At 42.3% G+C, this 26,404-nt stretch overlaps 1 protein-coding gene across 2 annotated transcripts in view; it reads left to right on the top strand.

Moving 5' to 3' along the window:
* MYO16 (myosin XVI) overlaps nucleotides 1-26,404 on the top strand; it is a 620,603-nt gene that overhangs the window by 195,566 nt on the left and 398,633 nt on the right. For both annotated transcript variants that reach the window (XM_086708430.1, XM_086708429.1), the window contains exons 3-4: nucleotides 497-567; nucleotides 15,563-15,706. In XM_086708430.1, the coding sequence (XP_086564556.1) occupies nucleotides 497-567; nucleotides 15,563-15,706 (215 nt within the window). The remainder of the gene's footprint in view (nucleotides 1-496; nucleotides 568-15,562; nucleotides 15,707-26,404) is intronic.

Genomic DNA, 26,404 nt, shown 5'->3' with positions numbered 1-26,404 from the left:
AATAAGATAAAAACAGAGAAGGAGGCAAACCATAAGAGACTCTTAAACACAGAGAACAAACTGAGGGTTGCTGGAAGGGGTGGGGGGGGTGGGCTAGATGGGTGATGGGCCCTGAGGAGGGCACCTGTTGGCATGAGCCCTGGGTGTCGTATGGAAGTGATGAATCACGGGGTTCTGCTCCTGAAACCAAGACTACTCTGTATGTTGACTAACTTGAATTGAAGTAAATACGATTTTTTTTTAAAGTGTTCCTTTTTCTGAATAATTTGCACAGCTGTGATAGGAAATTATACGGACAAATAGAGGATTAAGTTTGAATGTGCAGATAGATGCCCTCAGCCCTACATACACGGAGTTGAGGTCAGATGGCGATCAATGTGTCTTTCGCTTTTGTGGCTGTTTGCAGTTTAGAGCTGAATGAACCGCTACAGGTTTTGTATTCACGGGGTGGATAAAAGACGTGCTCTAACCGCCTTCTCCTCTTTCCGTCCTGCAGCGCTCCGGCTCCTGAAGGAGGGCGCGGATCCGCACACCCCCGTTTCCTCAGGAGGGTCCCTGCTCCATCTGGTGAGAACCGTATGGCCTGGGCAGGCCTGGGGGGATGCAGGGGGGAGAATCAGTCCTGGGTTCCAAACTCAGTTGCCAAATGTACACGTGCCAGAGGCTGGTCAACACATGATGTTTCCAAATGATCAGGCTCAGATATTGACCTGCAGTGTTTACTTCTGCACTGACGTTTGTAATTAGTCTTTGATACATGGAGTCAGAACTCCTGCCCTCAAGAAGATGCTGTAGAAAAAGTAGATGGTATTGTATCCATTGGAGACTCCTAGGCAATCATTCTCTTGCTTCTACAAGTTGCTTTTATTGCTGCCGTGAACTTTCTCGATACTCTGCTGGTGACCAGGTTCACATAAATGTGAATAAAGCTTACCTACATTCTTTGGGGGACCAAGCAGTGAATAAGTCAATCAACAAATAAATAATTGCACGAACACAAGAATATTAGGTTCCTGTGCAAGAAATTGTTACTGATTCAGGTGAAAATTAAGTGAAAGGTTTCAATTTACTGGTCTTCAAGACTTCATTTTGGAAAATATCAAAATTGACATAATGTGAAAAACCTCACTTAGGATCATCTACCAAGGTCAGAGTTCAGCTGTGTTTCTTCCCGGTACTGTGAACTATGTGAAAGAAGGCGATACATCAAACAGCCGGAAGCTTCAGGACTCGGCACGGGTTCTCAGCCTTGACTGCACGTTAGAATCACCCGGGAGCTGTAAAAGACCGACTCCCGCCTCCCAACCGTAGCCCCATGCCTGGAGATTCTGACTTAATTTTTCTGGGATGTAGCCATTCTGAGCTCCCCCGGCTGATTCTAATTTACAGCCTAGGTTGAGAACCGGTGCATAGAAGAGAAACTTGTACCCACAGAAGACTCAGGATATCTGGGATACAGACAACCCTCTTATGCACTCAGCAGCATGGAAAAATAACTCAGACTGTTGATAGGTGACAGTCTGTAGAAGAAATGTAAACTGTTTCTCTCCAGCGTTGGTTGAGACAGATGTCTAGATTACTTTTTCCTTCTCTGCAGTGTTTTGGTCTTGAAATCTCTCCATTTTACACTCAGATCATTACGTGGCTTGCGTGATGTTTCTGTGGGGCCCTGCCTCATTAATCCCTGGGTCCCGGGTCTGATGGTGATGATAATCCTAGGCCAGGGAGGTGCTGCTAACAGCTTTCTGTAGACAAGCATCCTCCCCTTGGCCGATACGATTATCTCTCTACCAGGAGGTGCAGTGATCAGCATGTTCAAAAGAGACCAGGCCAGGCTCTACGCTCTTTCCTTGGGAGTGTCTACCCCTGTCTCTATGTCCCCCATCAAAAGATGATCGGGAGAGGGTTAGATCCCAGGCCAGATGCTTCTGGTCTTTTCCTCTCCTATGTAACTGCATGTACACTTACTCCTTTTATTAAATTTGAGGAGATGCCGACGTCACGGAGACTCATTTTTCCCATCTGTGAAATGGGCATATTATCTGGGCTCTTGTGCTCAGAGTATTTGTTGTGATGTGTACCTACCGCTGCGTGCATCGTGATGATCAAATAGATACAAAAATAACTTTTAAGCCATGACGTGCCTCTGATATGTTAGATATTGATCAACATATACATTATATTGTATTATTTATGATGCATTTTCATATGAATTAATTTTTCATTCTCAGTGTGGTTGGGAATATGCCTCTATTACCTTCCTAGTTGAAATGAGAAAACAGGAGAATGAAACACTCTGGCCAGGGTCACATAGTAGCAGACAGTACAGAGCTTCCCCTCTGGCCTCTGAGGACAAATACAACATTCTTGTCATGTGTTTTCCAATGACACCTGCAAGCTGTTGGTTTAAGTTTTCAGAGAACACACCGTTATTCTAATCCGAGTGCTGGAAGACCTGTTCTGCGAACAAATCACATCAATGCATTGTTAATATTGCCAAGAATGCATTATTACTGAGTGTGTGTCTTTGTGAGAGAGAGAAAGAAATAGCCACTTCTTTATATATGTTATGCACTTGAGGGTAACGAGCCCATGAAAGTGCATCCTAGCCTTCGGCAAATCAGCGGTTGCTTTCTGGACATCTGACACACAGCCAGATGCCATTGTCTCCCTTCCCCCGGACCATGGCCACCCTCTCTTAAACCATCATCCCTTCCCTGGGTAGGGAGCATCATCTCTCCTCTCCCCAACCCTCCTCGCCTACCCTGAAGTCCGTTCCCACACAGAAGCCCAATCAGCGTCACTCATCCATCCGAATATCCCAGACGCTTTCCTTCCCGTTCCAAGAAAAACCCAAAGTCCTACATAGAGCCATCCCGTGACCTGCTCCGCTGTGGCCCCGCCCCAGCTACTCCCCTCTTGTTCTCGTGGCTCCTTGCTGTGCCCACCATGTTCACAGGTGCTCCCCGCCCCAGTCCTTTCCACCTGGAACATTGCTCCGCAGGTGTCCACGCAGCCCATGCCTTCATTTGCTTGGGTCTCTATTCAGAAGTCCTCTAACACAACAGGCTCCCCTGGCTTGCCCTGGAGGATGTAACAGCCTGGTGTCATGACTCCACGACCAACTTGACTTTCAGCTGGCTGCTGGTTTCTTTCTGGTGCCACCAAACAGACTACGGACGCGACGATTATGTTCTGTTTATTAGACTGTGTGCTCCCTGAGAGCAGGCACTGGGCATATTCTCCTCAGCCTATTTTATCTGCCGGGCCTGGGGGGTGCCCAGCACGCAGAGGACGCTCAGCAGGTTTGTTGAGTAGGAAAGTTGATGCGTTAACTACTTAATTAATAACTGATGCTGTGATAGGTATTAGGGGTGTGAAGGTTCAGAACACATTCTGTGCCCATATGGAGTTTAGTTTTCTGAGGGAGAGAGAAAAAACAAACACCAATTGGAGAAGACCCAGAATACGGGTAAGCAGAAAACAGTGAAAGAGAAAGATAAGGAGGCCACGCCTGCCTGGGGAGAACATTCTGACATCTTTGTCCACCCTCCTGATCAGACTTAATTACCCTTTTATCGAAGATCTCCTAGCGCACCGTCCTGGCTCCTAGCGATCTTGTCACGATGGGTTCTCATTAATGGATGATATGCCTTTTCTCTCTGCTAGCCTGCATTTTCAAAACCTGTGACTGTCTTAGACACTTTCATGTCCTTGGCGTGTGATGTATAGGAAATACTCAATCCATTATCCATGAATGAACGAATGCACGCATGCATGCATGCCTGGGCTCCAAGGACGTGAGGATCTCTTTGGCTAATATGAAGTTAGTTATTTGAGGCCCAGGTCACAGAGTATAAAGATTTAGAAATGGTGGAATCAGAAGGAAAAAAAGAAAGGAGAGGATTAAAGCGATAAGATAGAGGGAAACGCTGCATCAACTTCGCACTCAGTGCACGTATGTAGCGTTTCTCTACCGTGAGGCAGGGCTGCGAGCCTCAGATAAAGGGCAGGCGCAGGAGGAGTGCGCATGAGAAAGCCCGGTGACAGCTAACCGGCTACGGGCATGGTGCTGAGTCCCCTTTTGCTGGGGTTCCCGAGTAAATAAAAGCAAATGAAAAATTGCAGGTTGCCAGAGGGAGAAAATTAGAGGGTTTCAACATGCCGTAGGTATTGAAAAAGGCAATTTAGGCATCTGAAATGTCAACTGAGCCTGTCTGCTGTTTGCCCCACCTTGGGGGCATCCTGCGTTAGGAAGCCTGATGTGTTATCAGCACCGAAGCTCTAATTATAGATGCTCAGATCAACGTCTTTGGGGAAAAAAAGGCAGCATATGTTTGTGTGGGCCACCGAGAATAAGCTGCGGAGATTGTTGAGATTTCCGGAGTTTTGTTCGTTTAACTTAGTTAACGCTGAGTGAACTCATTCCAAGTGTAGATTTCGGTACATTTCTCTCAGAAGTGCCAGGAGAATTTTGATGTTGGAGATGAACAAATGCCATTGGATTACAGGTAAATATTTGCGAAGAAGGTTTTAGTGTATTTTATCATATAAAATCTTTAGTTTTATCTAATTTTCACACTTTCCACCAATGCCTCCCATTAGCTTGTTTACCTGCCCTTCATTAAATAATTCACGTATCAAACATATGGCAGGTGTCAACTCCTGTGAGAGACAGGGGGGAAATATTGACAGCAGGTAACTGTATCTGCACCCCAGGCATTTAGTCTTGGGAGGGCAAATAGACGAAAACTCAGATTTAACTCCTGAGCGGCTCAGTCGCTTAAACGTCTGACTCCTGATTTCGGCTCAGGGTCATGGTCTCAGAGTTTGTGAATTCGACTCCCACATTGGTCTCTGTGCTGATGGTTCAGAGTCTGCTTGGGATTCTCTCTCTCCCTCTCTCTCTGCCCCTCCCCTGCTCATATTCTCTCTCACTCAAAATAAATGAATAAACTTAAAAAAATAAATTATGATATTTATGGATTCGGAAACAGAATCACATAGGTTTTGCTAAAATACTGTCCAGGGTTTTATGTTCTGACCGCTAATAAATGAGCTCTTGAGAAGGAGCTCGTGATGGTAACCAAACCCTCTTGAATGGGGTATGAAATCCAAATTCTTTTAATGTGACAGCAGCAGACCCCAGTGAAGCTTAAGTGAAATATGTTAGAAATGGGCAATACTTTCTTTGACCTGGTGGATTCTAGTTTGACATAAAGACAGGTCTTTGCATGGTGGACATCAGGTAGCTATCAAAAATACTGAGCCACAGCAGATACGGAAATCTGTTCATGACATATTGGTAAATACCAAAAGTAGGTTAGAGTGTAGTGTATTTAGTACAGTCAGGTAGATAGATGAGACGAGGGAAAGAGAAACTTTTTCAAAAGCAGAGAAAATCTTGATGGCTAGAGAAAAATTTTTAACAGTGACTCAGATTGGGGAAAGGAGACAAAGTCTTTTCATTTTTACTCTGTCTTTTTACATATTGCTCGATCATTTACAATAATCAGCATGTATCTTTCACATAATAGAAGAAATTAATCAAAGTGGTTACGGCTGCGTTTTTATTAGAAGCTTAAATTTTTTTTTTTTTTAAATTTTTTTTTTCAACGTTTATTTATTTTTGGGACAGAGAGAGACAGAGCATGAACGGGGGAGGGGCAGAGAGAGAGGGAGACACAGAATCGGAAACAGGCTCCAGGCTCTGAGCCATCAGCCCAGAGCCCGACGCGGGGCTCGAACTCCCGGACCGCGAGATCGTGACCTGGCTGAAGTCGGACGCTTAACCGACTGCACCACCCAGGCGCCCCTAGAAGCTTAAATTTTAATCACTTCCTGCTCTTACGAGAAAGTCTGGTGTCTGAATTGGCTGTTCATTGGGCTTCACTATACACGTCTTTCAAGCTTCAGGAGCTGGGAGAAGCAGTAGTAATTAGAAAATAACCACAGTAACAGCTTTTCAACATTTTAGTATCTTTTAAATTGAGGAGAAAATAGTGTATTTTGAAAAGAGTCACAGGCCAGCTGTTGTTGGTCTTTTCCTCTCATATGTAACTTCATGTACACTTATTCCTTTCATTAAATTTGAGGACATGCTGAAGCTCACGGAGACTCATTTTTCCCATCTGTGAAATGGGCATATTATCTGGGCTCTTGTGCTCAGAGTATTTGTTGTGATGTGTGTATTAGGACTGTGGAGGAAACGTCTAAAGAAAGATTTCATTTTATTTTAAAGTTTATTTACTTATTTTGAGAGGGTGGTGCAGAGAGAGAGAGGGAGAGAGAGAATTTCAGGCAGGCTCCGCACTGTTAGCACAGAGCCCGGTGCAGGGCTCGATCTCACGAACCTTGAGATTGTGACCTGAGCCAAATTCCAGTCAGACGCTTAACCAGCTGAGACACCCAGGCGCCCCAAGAAAGATTTTATTTTAATTTTTTTTCAATGTTTATTTATTTTTGGGACAGAGAGAGACAGAGCATGAACGGGGAAGGGGCAGAGAGAGAGGGAGACACAGAATCGGAAACAGGCTCCAGGCTCTGAGCCATCAGCCCAGAGCCTGACGCGGGGCTCGAACTCCCGGACCGCGAGATCGTGACCTGGCTGAAGTCGGACGCTTAACCGACTGCGCCACCCAGGTGCCCCGAAAGATTTTATTTTAAAACTGATTTAGGTATTAAAGAGCAAACATGGTGGATAGATATGTGGAAGTTGTCTACACTTTCCCTGCCCACCCACTCCGGAGCGTCTGGGCATCCACCAGGTTACTCTACCCTCCTTTGCTTTCCTGGAAGGTATAAGGGGAAAGCTGTAAGGCCGAGTGCTGGCAAGAAATGAATCATAGCAGAAGAAAATGTGCCCTCTCCAGGGACTGTCCCTGGGAGTTTCTTGGGTGATGGGGAACAGGGGATGTTGATACAGGATGGTACACCAGGAAGCAGAGGCGATTGAATGAGCAAGATGGACCCAAGTGATCATGTCATTGAGGAGGAGAGCCCAACCATTCTGCAGTCTGAGGACGATGCTAGAAAGTGCTAGAAGTAGAGTTTCTGTTGCCTGGAAACCATGACTCCTTTAAATTTTTCCAAGGATGTAATTAATTCAATTTTTTTTTAATGTTTTACTTATTTTTGAGAGACAGAGAGAGACTGAGCGTGAGCAGGGGAGGGGCAGAGAGAGGGAGACACAGAATCCGAAGCAGGCTCCAGGCTCTGAGCTGTCAGTACAGAGCCCGACGCGGGGCTTGAACTCATGAGCAGTGAAATCATGACCTGAGCCAAAGTCGGATGTTTAACCGGCTGAGCCACCCGGGTGCCCCAAAAGTCAAATGTGTGGCCCATCTTTGCATGGTAAAATCCAACATTTCTTTTGTCTGTGAGAATCATGTTATCCATAACTGGAAAGTCTGAGTCCAGCATTTTTTATCATTAATAGAATATCCATCTGCATCTTGACTGAAAATCTTAACCTTGATCTATACCGTGGGTATATTTTTATTTGGATTGCCTGCGTGCATGGCTTAGGGGGTAAAAGTGCACATTGTGGCATTTCTCAGAAGGTCACCAGAAACCGAAGGGAGTGAGTTTTCATTTTTGAGCAAATGTACCACACAGGACTGGTTCATTCAAAAATTCTAAAAAATTCGGTAGTAAAGTTACCAGCGAGGTTTTTGTTTTGTTGTTTTGTTTTGTTTCTGCAATAATAGAACCCACTTTATAATGAATCAGAATCTTTCATGACAGGGTGAAGGCAGATGGGTGAGGAATTCTTTACAGATGTCTTTGATCTGTGAACCCCTCTGAGAAAAATCCCAGCCAACCAGCATGGAGAGCACTGGGACAGAGCCTTCCCAACTGGAACTTGGATGTTGCACCCAGAAAGGTTTTCCCTGAGGTATCAGCTTGAAACTCTCCTGCTCAGAAAGGCCTTCCATGCCAAATGATGTGTAATTCCCCAAAGAGCTATTTTCATTCCTCCTCCAGATTGTTCATGCTGTTTCCTACTTTGGGGTGCTTCTCTGAGATGGCCCCACAGCTCACTGGACTTCCCCATCATACTTCTCTTTTGACTGCATTACCCTCTTGAATTTGGCTATTGACTGGGGACAGTATCTAGTTCATAGACCAACTCTGGCATGGCACCACCCTGGGCGTATGGTAGATGTTCAGTGAATAATTAATCGATTATGATTAATGTCTCAGCCCACCTCCCCCCACAATCCTTCAAGACTCAGATCCTGTGCTGAGTACCCCATATTGGAGTACTATTCCAGTTCTATTCAGGCTGTTGGTAGCCCACACCGTGACTCTATAGGATGCTCTGAACACCCTCAATCTCATTTAAGTGGGTTGTCTGGTACTATGTTATTAAACATTACATGTTTAATTAAATTACATTAAACAAGTGTAGTTACTATGTCATTAAACATTACATGTACATTTCCAAGCACAGTACCTGGAATAGAGTGTTGCCTAACAAAATCTTGGTGATCCAAAGTGAAGCAAACCAATATTGCAGCCGAAGGGGCAGAGTTTACATTCGTTTAAAAGGATAAAAGTTTGATTAGGATTTAAAATTTTCTGGAAATGCATCAATGGTACATCTGTATCTCTTTAGAAATAGCCGGTTTTATAATTAGAGTTTGGTTCAATTGGCTGGAAGATATGTGTGGCAATAATAATAACCATAATTCAACTTTAGATGTTCTGGGTCATTTCTGTATGGCAAGGTAATCTGCAGTACAAGTATTTACCAGGGAGAAGATACAGATCTTCTTTGACTTACGGTGGGGTTATGTCTGGATAAACCACGGAAGTTGAAAATATCATTAAGTCAAAATGCATTTGATACGTCTAACCTACCGAACATTATAGCTGAGTCTAGCCTGCCTTAAATGTGCTCAGAACATGGACATTAGCCTACAGTTGGGCAAAAATCATTGAACGCAAAGCTCATTTCCTAATAAAATGTTGACTACCTCCTGTAATTTATTGAATTCTCTACTGAAAACTACACGCACAGAATGGTTACCTGGGTTCAGAATGGTTGTCAGCATCTCGGTTGTCTCTGCTCACGATGGCGTGGCTGCGTGGGGGCTGCGTCTGCTGCCCCAGCATCACGAGAGGGTGAACTGCGTGTCGCCAGCCCTGGACATGATCCAAATTCAAAATTCTTTCACACCTTCGTAACGTCTAAATATCATTAAGTTGAACCATGGTAAGTACGAGACCATCTGCACGTGAAAAGCAAAAATGATGAGAGGTATGGTCAAGAGCATGTAATGAGTGCAGTTCCTCAATGTGAGATGGTGGCAGATAAGTCGAAGTGATTTTGTGCAGATCCAGGCACTGGCTGGAAAGGCTGGCCGGTGGGATTGGTATTCAGTACAAAGGGCCATATGGAAGTTCTAGAGAGATTTCAAAAACTTTAAAAATTGCAACAGATTCAAATTCATTTTGCTACTGATAGAAATCTCTATACGTGTGTGTCCCTGTCTCTGTCCATCTGTGTCTGGTTGTAGAAATGTTTTGAATCGCTGAGAACTCATACAGATAAGACAGGAAAAATGGGCAATGATGAAAACAAATTGATTGTATAAATCATATTGCTTCCCCTCCCCCACCCCTTCCAGAGAGTTCAGACATAATTTTTTTGTTTAATAGTAGACTTGTGCTTAGCACATGATATCCACTCAATAACTGATATCTGGATCAAATTAGATGTTGTCCCGGTAACTTTTTGCTTGTCTCCTCTGCCCCAGCGAACACTGCGAAGTAAAAAGGGAAGTGTGTGCTGAAAATGTATAGACATCGAGAATGAGAAAGCTAATATCACAGTATATCCAACTCATGTTAAAAAAAAAAAAAAAAAACAGCCAAAAACTTGCAAGTGATAACTTGCATGTATGCACGATGAATATGTGAATTCAGTGTTTGGAGAAATCTTTCGATTTTCTGAGTGATAGATTTCAGGGTTGTTCAAGACATACTCCTTAGCTAACCAGAAGGACTAAAATACATAAGATATCTCTTATGACAAGATGTGGGGAGAAGGCAGAACATCTTAAGTTTAAAATTGTTTGTATTTGTTTATTTGGTTTCTATGATTTCTCGGGTCTTTTCAGTGGAATCAGGAATACGTGTTTTATGGGGTTTGAACCTTGCGAAATGTTACCGTTGTTTAGAAACAGTTCCAAAGAGTGGAAGCATGCGTCACCGAGAAGCTGTGGACTGCTGACTTGGTGTGGAGAGTGTTCCCTGTCACTAATCCTGGCCAACTCAATAAACAGTCTTGGAGGAAGACTTATTTGCCTTGTTGCTCTCTAAGTATGCTTTAGGAGGTAGAACACCATGTTTTTGTCGTCACAGGCTGTGATGTTAGGACTTACGACTTAGTGTGGAGCCAGTCTTGGTGGCGGTAAACCAGGGGGAGGTAACTCCAGTAAAACGTGGTGGAGGTTTGTGGGGTCCTGGAGTCAAGGCACTTCACGCTTTCAGAGAGGGGGGTAACCCAGTGTTGCTGATGTCCTCAGACCATGGGGACGACTGTGATCTCAGTCCCTAACTTTGATGAAAGAGGAGAGTGACCCGGTTGGGAGAAGAGGGGTAGTATGTAAGGATAGAGTGAATCTTAGAAAGAAGCACTTTAAGGTGAACAGACAATGATTCTAAAAGAATCAATAAGCTAAGGGGCGCCTGACTGGTTTAGTCAGTGGAGCGTGCGATTCTTGATCTCAGGTCATGAGTTCAAGCCCCATGTTGGGCGTAAAGTTTACTTAAAAAAAAAAAATCAATAAGCTCAGAAAATGGCCAACCCTTTTCAGGGCCTGATAGGAGAAAAGTTTCTCTACACTGAAGAAGGCTGCAGGAGAGACGGTGTTTCCAGAGAGATTGATTTCCACTGAGGTTCTGTGGACATTTCCAGGTGAGGGAATGAACCAGAAGTTGGCTGGAAGGCAGTGCAGTGTGTGGACTTGAGGGACCTGGTTGGGGGCAGGTTGGTTGAGAGGTTGGGCAGTTCAGTGAGGGCTTCACGGGCACACGGTCCGCTCAGTCACATGGGAGTCTGTGCTCCGCAGGGCCCGTGCTTGGTTTCATGTTGTGCTGTCACCATCTTGAAATTCTTAGCCATTTTTGAATAAGGGGCCTCACTGTTCCCTTTTGCACTGGGTCCCACAAATTATGCAGCCAGTCCTGCCTGGACCTTAGAGAGGCAGGGGAAGGGGACAGGAGGAGCTGGAGACTTGGTTCCAGGCAGTCAAGGTGGACTGGTGCTGTCAGAGCTCTCTGAAGGTGACAGAGTGGCTGTTCAGCCACCTTCTTGGTGCTGTAAGCTGTTGCCAGAAACTGGTTGAAGTGATGAAAGGAGCCTGAACTGGGAGGAAGATTTGCTTGAAGAAAATTCTTTCTAGTGAGAATTAGCTTTACTATCTAACGATAATGTTGTAAGAACATTGTAACAGGAATGTTCAACGATCATAATCTTTTCAGATAAGTGTGATTAGAAGGTATTTATTGCTGTCAAATTATTATTCATGATCCGTGGAAATGTGGATCTAAAAATTACCTTACTTGAGAGAGGCTGATACCATTTTCAGCACTGTATCTAATTAAGTCTTTTTTTTGGTGAAAGACACCGCAAAGGCAAACTGTAGGTATCTCTGAATTGTAAATGCGGATTCCCGAGGTGCAGGATGAGGATATCTTGACAGACACATGGAAGGAGGAGTCACATCACCGTTGATTATGCAGTGAGTTATCAAAATGATAAAGAGAACAGAACAGGAATTACCTGCATGTGAATTTCCTAAAATAAATTGGATCCAGGCCCCAATTCTAAAACCTATTTATTGAGCGTTTATACTCTGATCCGTATCTTATTAGTCATCGTATCCAAACCTGCAGCCACTGTTGGTGGGGCCACGATTCATACCGTCTTCATTACGGTTACACACGACACAGTACATCACATGTGCAGAGATCTTGGTTCAGACCTGAAACTAATCCCTCAGATTTCACATCCGCCATTGCCCCACATGCGTCCACACATCCCAATACTGATGCCTGCTTCTATCTTCCTTTCTATGGGACGTGTGCCATGATTTTGCATTACATTGACTATGTTCTTGAGACCTCCAGGTCTCAAGGAGGGAAATATGAATGTTTTCCATGACTGTATTATGCTTGTGAACCACAGTTCATACTTCTTTATTCCTTCCTTCCTTCCTTCCTTCCTTCCTTCCTTCCTTCCTTCCTTCCTTCCTTCCTCTCTCTCTTTTCCTTCCTTCCTTCCCCTCTCTTCCTTCCTTCCTTCCTTCCTTCCTTCCTTCCTTCCTTCCTTCCTCTTCCTTCCTTCCTTCCTTCCTTTCTCTCTCTTCCTTCCTTCCTTCCTTCCTTCCTTCCTTCCTTCCTTCCTTCCTTCCTTCCTCTTTCTTTCTTTCTTTCTTTCTTTCTTTCTTTCTTTCTTTCTTTCTCCTTCCTTCCTTCCTTCCTTCCTTCCTTCCTTCCTTCCTTCCTCTTTCTTTCTTCCTTCCTTTCTCTCTCTCTCCCTTCCTTTCTTTCTTTCTTCCTTTCTTTCTTCCTTCCTTCCTTCTTCTTTCGTTCTTTCTTTCTTTCTTTGAAATATCAGTTAACAATTGGGCTATCTTCTAATTACTAATTTTAATGAGAATTAAATACTAAGGAAAAAACATAAATCAATCCACGTAGTCCCCATTTCAATCTGTGTGGTTACTGTCTGGAGATGTCCCACAGCTCACCAATGCTCTGTTCACTTATTTAAAGTCATTTTTTTGCTCGCACGCCCTTTGTGGAATCTACGTTACTGGTTCACCAGTCTTGTCTTCCACAACATCTTGTTCATTGTTGGTTCCATTCATTGGTATAGTTTTTATCTCAGGCATGGTAGTTCTCATCTCCAGGAGTAAAATTTGAGTCTTACTGCTATCTTCCATGTCTCTACTTACTGTGTTCAAAGGTTTCCCAGTGTTTTGAACATACAGAATGTGGCTTATCGTAACAGTTTAACACACAGATTTGGTCCTTTGTTAGGTGTATCACTTCTGAGCTGGTTCCCCATTGATCATTCTTTCTCCTCCTTGTGGGTCTTATTTGCCTGCTTTCTTATATATCTGGTCATTTCTTCTTGGATGTTGGACATAGTGAATTTTGCCTTGTTAGTTACTGAATATTTTTGTATTTCTGTAAATAATCTTGAGCTCTGTTTGGGGGGGGGGCATTGGAGTTATTTGGAAACAGTGTGATCCTTTCAGAACTTGAATTTAATACTTCTTGGTGGGAATAGAGTGGCATCCAGCCCAGGGCTCGTATCTCCCCTTCTACACCTGCACTGAAGCAAGACATGTGTGTGCTCCACCCAAGGCCACCTTCAGTTAGGTTTCCATTCTGGCTGCTGAAACAGACACTATTTATGGCATTGCATGAACTCTGACTCCTCTCCCTTTTCAGGGGGTTCTGTCCCGGACCTTGTGTCATTTCCTGGGGTGCAGGCACTGATCAGAACTCTTCTGTGTACTTGAGGGGGCCTTCTGTAGATCTTTGAAGTTCTCTCTGCATCTCTGTCCTCTCTGTGACTCTGTCCTGTGTGCACTGGCCAGCTCGGTCTCTAGACTTTTGGTTCAGTCTCCTCTTGAGTGGCCCTGGGTGACACAGATTCTTTCTGTGCTGCAGCTTGGGAATGCCTTCAAGGCTGTGAGCTGGAGCGACAGCAACAATGTGACCGCCTCCTTTCTTCCCAGCTCTCAGAAGTCATATTTTTTCTGAGTGGTTTTGTTTTTGTTTCAGCTGATTCAGGCAGGAATGTAAATCCGGTCCCTGTTACTCATAAGGGAAGTGCTCCTGTGGTTTTTTAAAATTCTACTATCCAGTGAATAGGTTGGTAACTTGACATGGCAATACTTCTGGTGGTGGTATGGCTACTGTTTCTTTTGGGACGGAAACTTATTTTATGCATCAAAATCTTATAAAAAGCATATATCTTTCAACCCATAAATTTTGCTAATAGATATTTAGCTGATTTATTGGCTTAGGTCCGTTTTTAAACTAATTAACTAATATGCATTTGATATTAATGTAGCCTTTTAGATACAAATATAAAAAATCAGACTTCTGTAGACCAGATAATTCATAAGGTCCAGGGCAAAATGAATATGTGGGACTCTTCAAAAATTATGGGAAATTCATGATGGCCACAGAGCATTAAACCCAGTCCAGGACCCATCTACGCATGACTGCAGAGATCGTGCACCCGTGAAGCCAGCACTGACCAGCATATTTTTATGAGTTTTACCTATAAATAGTAAATAAAAGAAGCAAAACAATTTCCTGGAGAGTTTCATTTAGTAGTCTATGAAATTTCCAAAAAGCACAGTATTATACAGTGATTAAAATTTATGTTAGAAGATTTCGAAATTATAATAGTTCGCTGTTACAAGTTGGCACTGTGGAGTTTTTAGTTGTGCTATGCAACTAGTGTGAGGGTTGCATTTGAGTATGATGGGGGATGAATTCGGAAGGACCGTGAAGGGTCATGTCTGCCTTGGATTCAGTGCAGTAGTGAAGCTTTATTCTTTGGTCAGTGACAAACTCTGTACATTTTAAAGCAGAAACATCATGTGATGAAATGTGTATTTCAGAAAGATAATTATGGTAAATTGTCCAAGATTTTCTGATAATCTTATCTACAGATGAATGGCACTGCTAGGAATTTACCCAAGGGATACAGGAGTGCTGATGCATAGGGGCACTTGTACCCCAATGTTTATAGCAGCACTTTCAATAGCCAAATTATGGAAAGAGCCTAAATGTCCATCAACTGACGAATGGATAAAGAAGATGTGGTTTATATACACAATGGAATACTACATGGTAAGAGAAAGAATGAAATATGGCCTTTTGTAGCAATGTGGATGGAACTAGAGAGTGTTATGTTAAGTGAAATAAGTCATACAGAGAAAGACAGATACCATATGTTTTCACTCTTATGTGGATCCTGAGAAACTTACCAGAAGACCATGGGGGGAGGGGAAGGAAAAGAAAAGGTTAAAGAGGGAGGGAACCAAAACACAAGAGAATCTTAAAAAGTGAGAACAAACTCAGGGTTGATGGGGGGTGGGAGAGAAGGGAAGGTGGGTGATGGGCATCGAGGAGGGCATCTGTTGGGATGAGCACTGGGTGTTATATGGAAGCCAATTTGACAATAAATTTCATATAAAAAATAATAAAGTTTGTTCACACACACACACACACACACACACACACACACACACACACACGAGAAGAGGACCCAAATAGTGAAAATCTCCCCCCCTTCCTAATGTCTGTCCTTATTTTCTTATTTTTCTTTCTACTGTGTATGGATGTAATTTCCCCTTGAGCCTTCCACGTGCCCCTTACGTGAGCTGGAGAACATGAATACATTCTTTCTCCATTTAGCCCCATCTCTCAACCTCTAGATTGCCAGTGGAGTTATTTTCATGGACATTTGCAATAAACCTTATCACTGTTTGAAATATGTTTCCTTTTTTCTTCTTTCTTTCAGTGCGCTCGGTATGATAATGCCTTCATTGCAGAGATCCTGATTGACAGAGGGGTCAATGTCAACCACCAGGATGAAGACTTTTGGACACCAATGCACATCGCCTGTGCTTGTGATAACCCTGACATCGTCCTGCTGCTTATATTAGTAAGTAAAGCAATGTGGTTTATTACCATTTGATGATTGGATGGCATATAAAAGGCTGTGTGTTTAACTAGTAACATTTCACAATATGTAATACTTTGGTTGATAAAAAAATGTGTGTGTGTGTGTGTGTGTGTGTGTGTGTGTGTGTGATCGTTTGTTTTCCTGGAATTACCAGATAATTAGAGACTAAGGTTGTGGGTCACATAGTTCATAAAACAAATTGCACAGATGTCATGTGAAGCTATGCTGCCTTTTCTGGGAAATCATAAGCCTTAATATTTGCAGATCAGTCTTAACTAAAATGGTTTGAGAAGTGTTGTTTCATTAAGTCCACAGTCCATTCTGTTCTTAATTTTTAGCCAACTAGACACACGGTATCTATTAAATCTTGTCCTCTTGGTGACATCTGTTAAAGAAGTATCTGCAACATTTCTTTATGAGGAAATGAAAACGTTAAGTATAACAATCACTAGATTTACATGTTGCTCGTTTCCGGGTAGAGCTTAGACGCTGACATTGACCCTCACACCACACTTTAATTATTTTGGAATTAGGATTGGGGATTTTTTTTTTCTGGTGAGTTTAGCTCTAACAAAGGTTTTAAGAAGTTGTGCAGGATTTTTTTGAAAACGTGCCTCTCAATGTCTGATGACATTGCGTTTCTTTGACAGAACTGAGCAACAGAATTTGACTTTACTTCATGTATGAGCTGGAGGTCAAATCTGTAGTTTTCGAATTAACATTTTCCTGGTTCTGCGGTTCCCTTTTCTCACATCGTATGCATAGTTCTATTTCTGATAGTTATCTTAGTGACCTTCATTTACCGAGCATTTAATTAATATTTATTGATTATCACTTTCAACACAGTTCCTGCCTTTGAAGAAATTACAGTTTATTCATTCATTCAGCAAATCATTATTGAATAAGCACTATGTTCTAGGTGCTACACAGTGGGCGGAAAGACATTGGATGTTATAGAGCGTGGCAAAAACAAACCAAAGCAAGTAAAGTGAGACTGAGAAATTTGATTAGTGGCTTAAGCAAGTCTGAATAGTCTCCTTGCCACCATCTAAGAGCCAGCCCAGCCAGCATCCACGGGAATAATTTACTTTTAAATAAATATGGATGAAACACATTGTCCTAAAAATTGTAATTTCTATAGAAACGTGTTCCCATCAACAACCCCAAATGAGAGATTTATTTTATTTCCAGAATTAAATGCCATTGTACTTGGTTTAGCGCTGCCTTGTCCAATATTCTCTCCGTTTTCCAAAGATTATTGATGCGTAAGAGACTGCACAAATATTTGAGTGCCTTTTGTTCTGTACCAAGAGGGTCAGCAGTGAACAAAAGTAGCCGAAATCCCTGCAGAAATCCCTGCCTCGTGGGGCTTACATTCTACCGGGGAGAAGGACAAACACGCAAATGAGTCAAATACACAGGATGTCATCCACAGAGAACCGTTGGAAGGACAAGAAGAGAGGAGTAGAGAGTATTAAGGGGTGGCCTCATGGAGAAGGTGACATGTGAACCATGAGCCACATGGAGGGGTAGTCACGAGGTGAGCAGGGTGTGGGGGGATAGCAAGGGTCTTGTATTTGTGGAACAGCAAGGAAACCAGTGCAGCTGGAGTGCGGCGGGTGGGGGCAGGGGGGGCCAGTGTCAGAGACACAGGCGGTGGATCTGCTGGCACCAGTGGGCGGGACATTGGAATCTCCTTTCACCCCAGGTGACTTGGGGATCCTTTGGAGAGTTTGGGTGGAGAAATGATGCAATCTGGCTTATGTCTGAGAAGGTCACTGCCTGCTGTGTTGAGAACAAACAAGCGGAGGGGAAGGATGGGGGGCACTTGGCACCCTGCTGTCAGCTGCCAGGCTAGCCCCGGTGGGGTGGTGGGACGTGACTGGCATCTGCACGTGTGCAAGGTCAGGCTGTCCGTGTTTGGTGTGGGATTGGATTTAGCGCTTGAGAGAAAGGACACGAGTCGCAGATGGCCTGCCCCTTTTGGTGCGAAGACGAGAGGGTTGGAATTTGTGTTAAAAGCATCTGAATCATCTTTTTCAAGATTGTCAGGAAATCGTTGTCTGGAGAAACAATTCCATCTCTCTCTCTCTCTTAAAAGTAAATAAATAAACATATTTTTATAAAGGGGGCGGTCACCTGGGTGGCTCAGTCGGTTACGCATCTGACTCTTGGTTTTGGCTCAGGGTCGTGATCTCACGGTTCGTGGGTTCGAGCCCTCTGCTGATAGCGCGGACCCTGCTTGGGATTCTCTCTCTTCCTCTCTCTCTGCCTTCTTCCACCCCCTCAAAAGTAAATAAATAAACATAAAAAAAAAAGATTTCGGTGAGTTGAGATAATTACGTATTGTGGGTTTTTGTTAAGTAGAGATGTGTGAATGTGTGTGTTGCTGTCGTATCCTGAACAGCATTAGAACATTCCTGCTTTAATTGGATCACAAGTGGTTTGTGTTTATAGAGTAGGTTTAGGTACTGTGAATATTGTCAGTATTCTTGCCAAATGATCTACAAAATTCTAGAAGATACTAATACTTGACTTTTATACAGCACTTCATATGTGCCTGATATTTTTCTACAGGCTTCATAGAGATTAATTCACCCTACTACATATGTGCTAGCTTTCACCTGCCTTCTATAGGTGAGGGACGGGTGCTCAGAGAGGGCAGTGCATACGTTGCAGGCCAGAACATAGTGTCTGAGACCAGGTTTGGTGTCCTAATCTGAACCCCAGTCCCTGTGATCTATTGTCGTATTGCTAATGCTAGAATTCATACAGAGCCAGAAGTCCCCAGAGTGGACTACTAAGGCCGTCATTCCCATTGTTGTTTTTTATAATTTTTTAAAATATGTATTTATTTTAGAGAGAGAGAGAGAGAGAGAGACAGAGCATGAGTGGGAGAGGGGCAGAGAGAGAGGGAGACACAGAATCCTAAGCAGGCTCCAGGCTCCAAGCTGTCAGCATAGAACCCAACACTGAGCTCGAACCCATGAAACTGAGAATATGACCTGAGCCTAAACCAACACTCAGATGCTTAACCTTCTGAGCCACCCAGGCGCCCTCGTATGAACCTTGTTTTCGATGTCTTTCGTTTTAAAGATACCATTTTATTTTATTATTTTATTTTATTTTTATTTTTAGAGAGAGAGGGAGAGTGTGAGCGGGGGAGATGGGTAGAGGGGCAGAGGGAGAGAGAGAATCATAAGCAGGCTCCAAGCCCAGCACAGAGCCTGACACAGGGCTTGATCCCACGACCCTGGGATCTTGACCTGAATCAACCTCGAGGGCTGGGCACTCAACCAACTGAGCCACCTAGGCGCCCCGTAAAGACACATTTTTAAATATATACTGGTAATTCATAAACATCATTGAACTCACAACCAGTGACACTGTAACTCATGCCTGAAGGAAGTTTATCCACCCACATATTTTCCCCATAGGGCTCATCATAGCTTCCTTGCGCTTAGAAGTAGTAGATAGCACTTCAGCACCATGCTTGGGGCTCATTTTTTTTTTTTTTTATTTTTTTTTTCAACGTTTATTTATTTTGGGGACAGAGAGAGACAGAGCATGAACGGGGGAGGGGCAGAGAGAGAGGGAGACACAGAATCGGAAACAGGCTCCAGGCTCTGAGCCATCAGCCCAGAGCCTGACGCGGGGCTCGAACTCCCGGACCGCGAGATCGTGACCTGGCTGAAGTCGGACGCTTAACCGACTGTGCCACCCAGGCGCCCCGCTTGGGGCTCATTTTAAGCAACAAAATCACCGACAAAAGGACAAAAGTGTGAAAAACATGGCACCAAATAGACTACAGTAAGACTTTTTTTCACTACGACCCTGAACCAAGAAGACGCAGCATCGTCTCACACGAGCTCGGCTCCCAGCATGTGCACTGGGTGACCGGAATGTTCGTGCATGTGCGCGAATGGCCATGGACGTGTACCCGAAGTGCTCATCTTGGTGTTACAAAATAATTCGTCAAACAGGAATAATGAGGACCCACTGTGTTTATTACTAAACAAGACCATTGATACTTTCTGGAATTTTTAGTATGAAATGGAAATCATCTAAACCCAGTATATTTTCAGAATTGGGGTGTGTCCAAGAAAATGATGGGTTTCTGCAGTAACTTTTCAAAACTTAGACCAAAAGAAATATGATTTTTACAATTTCCAGCACATAGTTAAATAGGGCTTTGGAGTTTCCTCAAAGTTTTACAAATACCTCACTGGGAAAATAGAGTATTTCTATGACGTGAGCAACACACTTAATATATAATCTCTATTTTTATGCAAAGAAATCAGGTATCAGAGAGGTTATATAATAGAATAAAATCTCAAATCTAAATGTTTTGGGTCCCAATAAAATAATGCACTATAATTTTTTATATTTATATATAAATATATATACATATATATTTATGTTATATATAAATACATGAATTTAATTATATATATAACATAATATATATCATAATAGTTTTTCCACTGCGAATTTTTTTACTTACCTTATTTTAGTGATTGTTGAGCATCTCCCATATGTACATTTTTATTTTTCATCTTACATTATCTGATTTTTTGAAAATATTTTCTGATTTGCACCATATTCAAACACTAATGTTCTATAGCTCCATATTTTACCTTGTTTTTTTTTTTTTTAATAATTTCAAGGTAATCTGCCATTTCCCAGATTTTAAGAAGCTTTTCTATTAGGAATAAATCTCAAAAGCTGATAATTGATGAACTCCAGTCATGTCAGGATTTATTCTCTTGAAAATCTCGATTTCACATTTATCCCAGCATGTTTATACACGTATGTGTCTGTGTTGTGTCTGGAAGCACACGATGAGTGAGCGCTTATAGGAGACACTAAGAACCTGCTCAGGCACTTGGCTCACCAGCCGGCTTCCCTCTGCCATCAGGTGCCACGGGACTGCGCTCAGGATGGTCTCTGGGTCTGCTTGCTCTCTTCTCCCCTCTTTCCTCGTGTGACTTTGGATGAAAGATTTGAATTTATTGCGGTTTTCTGAATTTTCACATCTGATGGTGCAGTGCGGCCCCTTCCAAAGCCGGGGCAAATCTGAACACTGTAACAGCCCGTGGCATTTGGAACCATATGAAACAAATCCCTTTCATTTGGAGCTCATTATTTTGAAAGGAGAATAATTTAATTGAGTCAAACACTGCGGGGTGCTTATTTATACTGGAGAAAATGATTCACCCGTGTTACTGACAGATCATCTCGGGCTTTTTCTCTTTTCCTGTTGAAAAACTTGGGAGGCTATAATTTGATATTCCACATGTCCTGGCATTATTTAATAAATCTTACTCTATAAAGGGTAGCTCTGATACATAATTACAAGAAGTGAGTAATAGACAATTGAAGGATACAGTGTCATTTTAATTAGTTTTATTTATTTGCTTATTATTTTTTAAAAATGTATTTATTTATTTTGAGAACGAGAGAGACAGAGCACATAGGCAGGGGCTGGGCAGAGAGTGAAAGAGAGAGAACCCAAGCAGGCTCTGCAGTGCCAGCACAGAACTGCGAGATCATGACCTGAGCCAAAGTCAAGAGCCAGACAGTTAACCCAGCTGAGCCCCCCAGGTGCTCCAGGGTAATGGTGAATATTCTCTGTTACATACTCCCAGGAGATGTTTGAATGGCTTTTCACTCCTTGAAATCAGGTGCAGGGAAAATGTTAGCAGGTGGACAATCATTTACTAACGGGAGCTCAGCAGTATCTTTACCATTGGCCACAACAACGCACACGGAAGGTTTTTTCGATCCTTGGCTTTTTGTGTTTGAACGTCTGATGTTCGCGATTTTTTTGCCTGTTGGATAGAGGGTGTCATGGACCGTGTCTGGTGGGCAGTGTGGAACCAGATCATTTTAATGGGTGCCGCATTTAATGGGTGTTAGTTTCTGGGAACTAACAATTCTGTCATAACTGAAACAGTAAATGATATTTCAAAAGCATGTTGCTTACTTTGTGTTAGTGGCTTCAACTGAGAGGTCAAAATTAACTCATTCCCAGACTTTACTCGTTAGTTGCTTGGACCATTCTATACTAGTATAAAGTTTTTATATTGTTTCGTTACAATTTATCTTTCCCATCACTTTGATTTAAATATTAAGACATGGGGCACCCTGCTGTTTAAGATTGTATTTCTCCCTAGAAAATGAGCTATAACTCCAGATGGTTCAGGGTAAGTCTGATTCTTCAAGACCTGTGGCAGAGCTGATGTCTTTATCAACTTAAAAAAATTTTTTTCTTAATAATTATCCATTTTATTTTGAGAGAGAGAGAGAGAGACAGAACTTGAGTGGAGGAGGAGCAGAGAGAGAGAGAGACACAGAATCGGAAGCAGGTTCCAGGCTCTGAGCTGTCAGCACAGAGCCCGACGTGGGGCTTGAACTCATGAACCATGAGATCAGGACCTGGTTAAAGTCGGACATTCAACCGATTGAGCCACCATGGTGCCCCATCTTTTTATGTAAATGACCCTACATATGATATTCGACTTCTTTCTTAACAGTTTATCTTGCCTTCAACTCCACTGACAAAATAAGTTTTCAGGCTTGAATGTGTTTGGCTTCACCCAACAAACTGTTGATTCCCCCCCCCCCCCACATTTATTCACAGCCTTTGTTCCATTCCAAAAGGTGTGTGTTCGTTCTCTCTACACTATGTGCTCATCTGTCCTCTCTAGATTCAACTAATTTCCACCCTTCGAAAGATTTCTTCCTCACTTTTTCATCTCTCATTTCCATGGTCTTTCTATTGGACTCTTCTTTTAAATTCATAGTTAGGTCCCAGGATCTTCCATTAATTCAGAAAATAAGGAAAACCCTGATCAAACGTATTTCCTGTAATTGTCACCTCAGTGTCTCTCTCATTTTTATAGTCAAGCTTCTCTGAAGAGCAGTGTGCGTTTGCTGACCCACTTATCACCTCTCGGCCATGCTTCGGTGTGGCCAGGCTGGCTGCTGTCCATGCAAGGACCACAGCATGGCCCTTGCCAAGAACACGGTTGGCATCGCTGTGATGGACTCGGGAGGCACATTTTATTGTTTACCCTACTTGATTTATCTCACTAGATCTGAAGGCAAGTGGGTCAAAAAAGGAACTTGGGCAGACATCCAGGTTTTTAGCCCCTGTTCGTGGCCATTAAACCCAAGAGCCTCTTTGCTTTATTGAGGTATACTTGATAAACGTGATTGTGTATACATATATTTAAAATTTTTTTAATGTTTACTTTTGAAAGAGAGAGAGACAGAGGGTGAGCAGGGCAGGGACAGAGATAGAAGGAGACACAGAATCGGAAGCAGGCTCCAGGCTCCAAGCCATCAGCACAGAGCCTGATGCGAGACTCGAACCCACACACCGTGAGATCATGACCTGAGCCAAAGTCGGATGCTTAACCTACTGAGCCACCCAGGCGCCCCATGATTGTATATTTTTTAAGTGTACAACGTGATGATCTGATATAAGCATACTTTGTGAAACGATTACCACATTCAGATTAATTAATATACATCCACCAACTCACGTAGTGGCCAGTAATTCTTTTTCTGTTGTGGTAAGAATGTGGTAGGAAGATCTACTGTCTTAGCAAAACTCAGGTGTACAAAACAATGTTACTACTCACAGTCACCATGCTGTATGTTAGATCCTGAAAGCACATCCATCCATCTGTAACTGGAGGCTGGTTCTCTGCCCAGTAGCTCCCCATCTCCCCGACCCCAGCCCCTGGTGACCACCCTTCTCCTCTGTGTTTCTAAGAGTTTGACTTCTGTTTGTTGTACGTCCTACCACGGCCTAAACCTTCCCATCACTAAAATCTATAGTGAAAATCCATCCTGACCTTACAGTGAAAATTCTCACTCAATATTCACTGGGACTAAGACCATGAAAGGGATTTCAGAAAATGGGCAATAGTGTGTGCTTCGTGATTTTTCTATGACTTGACATAAAATTCTTTGAAGGACAGAGAAATACACTTTCATAGGCATCTGACAGAAACATGAGTCCTTTTGGTTTTTCCCAGGCTTGGAAAGTTTGAGACACACATGTGTCCACGTCCAAGGCATAAGGAAAACTTCCTTAGGCTTCCCTGTTCATTTATGTAAGCTCCCATTTTTGGTAAATTATACTTCTTCTTCAAAAGTGCTTTCCATTATAACCTTTTTTCATCTACATTTAAGACAATTTAAAAACTTTAATAATTTAATATTGTAAAGCATTTAGATTTAATTTCTGAATGTCCGTTTAGTAAGACATATTTTTTTTCTTTTTTAAAAAAATATTTTAATGTTTATTTATTTTTGAGAGAGAGAGCGTGAGCAGGGGAGGAGCAGACAGAGAGGGAGACACAGAATCCGAAGCAGACTCCAGGCTCCGAGCTGTCAGCAGAGAGCCCGATGGGGGGTTCAAATCCACGAACCACAAGATCATGATCTGAGCTGAAGTCAGACACTTAACCAATTGAGCCACCCGGGCACCCCAAGATGTGATATTTTTCTAATCACAGAAACAATTCACATTTATTTCAGAAGCATTGGAAAATATAGAAAAACCAAAAGAACATAAAAGTCTCCCACAATCCCACAGCTCAGAGAAAGTCAATGTTATCATTTTAATGCACAGCTTCCTGGTTCTTTGTGGGGGTGAGCGTAGCACCCACTTAGTCCATACGGTTTCTTTGCAATATCGCAAAATTATTCCATGTTTTTAAGTATTTTGTGAAACGTGTATTTAGAGGCTGCACAGTGTTCTAGAGTTTAGATGCTGTAATACTTTTGGGGAATTTCAGCTGTTTCCAGTTTCTCACGCTTAAAATGATGAGTAATTTGTAATTTAAAAGAGCTGCTATTTACAATGGAACACAATCATCAGTTTTATTTCCTCCATGACTGAGTGGAAGAAGTTCAACTAAAGAGAGCTCTGAGGACGGATACGGATGTCTACGCATCTGGCTCTTTCTAAACTAGAAGCACGTAACTGAGTTTTTCCTAGCTGTTGCCAACTGAATTTCAGCATAAGAATTACACCGTGATGCTCTAAGACACTCCTCATGTGAAATGGCTGGCCTGTACCTCTGGAGTGCATCTAATAGTTCAGTCCTTGGAAGACTGACAAAGTAGCCAAGTCCAGAACCCTGCATGAGAAGGGCTGTGCCATCATGCCCCACAGCAAGTTTGTGTGGGACGTGGGCTACTGTAGGGTCAGAGATGCCTGGAAGTACTTACTTAGAAGCATCATGTGGCATTTCTGCTCTGCTTCGTTTCTCACCCCCTGCCCCCCGACCTTGTGTTCAAGGTTACATCTCAAGAACGGCTTTGGGATGATGAAATATCACCCCTTTGTGGGTGTCATAGCCCGGGAGTCCTTATACAATATGACTGCCTTTCGATTTGGAATGTGCCTTCTCCGTAGGTAGCGCTGGATTGTGTATAGAGCAGTGAAAGAAAATAACTTGCTATCATATGCCTTGACTTTTGGTTCAAGTTGTGTTTTTCTCAGTGTTCATTCCCTGTAGGTCGATGATCAGTGTCCCATGCAGATTTTCCCCTACTGTGTGCCCTCTATGTAGCATTGCTTAGGAGTTTATATTTTATTAGCAATGACTTGCATTGAACCACTTCTGTAAGTGATCACTGTTTCGACGACCCCGTAGTTCTGAGGTGGTTAGATTTTCATACAGTCTGTTCAGCTAAAGAGAAGAGAAAAGGGTCAAGACATTCCCATGAGCATAGAGAAACATTGGTCTTCTGATCCCGGTCATTACGGCTCCCTCTTTACCTCCATTGGAAGAGCACGCCTGACCGCCATACTGGCTGCTAGCTGTGGGTGACAGAGTGTTTTTTACTTAATTCCGAACTCATCCCGGGGACTTGGATGCAATGTTTATTAATAAATCAAGCTCCACAAGATAAGAAATTCCTTCACAGTCAAATTTAAAGAAACATTCAGTCCTTAAACCGCATTGGAAAAGGACATTATCGTACCAGGATACTGCACACTGCTTGCTCGTGTTGGGAGGGCTCGTAAACACAGACCCAGAACAGTGCATATTTCTGGTACTTTCCTGTAATACCATTGTTGTCATTCATGATTCTTGACACCCTCATTTCTTTTTCAATATTATATCTGTTACAACAACCAGATCTGGGTATTTTAATATTCACAGAAATATGATGTTAGGTAATTTAGTCTTTAGATTTTTTTCATTTTCAATGAAGATATTATGAGATATATATATATATAATTTCTATCTATAATTTTCTATGATATCTAACATATATATAATTTGTATCTATAACTTTCTGATATCTAATATATATATAATTTGTATCTATAATTTTCTATGATATCTAATATATATATAATTTCTATCTATAATTTTCTATGATATCTAATATATATATAATTTCTATCTATAACTTTCTGATATCTAATATATATATAATTTCTATCTATAATTTTCTATGATATATATATACATATATACATATATGTATATATATACATATATATTTATATATACATATATGCATATATGTATATATATTTATATATGCATATATGTATATACATTTATATATATATAAAATTTAATTCAGAAAGCTTGAGCCAGGACTTGCCAAATGAAATCACTCTTTGAAAGACTTGGTGGG

Source organism: Puma concolor, chromosome A1 (assembly GCF_028749965.1).
Source record: "Puma concolor isolate L17-30 chromosome A1, mPumCon1.1.hap2, whole genome shotgun sequence".
Lineage (NCBI taxonomy): Eukaryota > Metazoa > Chordata > Mammalia > Carnivora > Felidae > Puma > Puma concolor.
The sequence above is the reverse complement of the archived record's forward strand: the minus strand, read 5'-3'. Positions and strand labels throughout refer to the sequence as shown.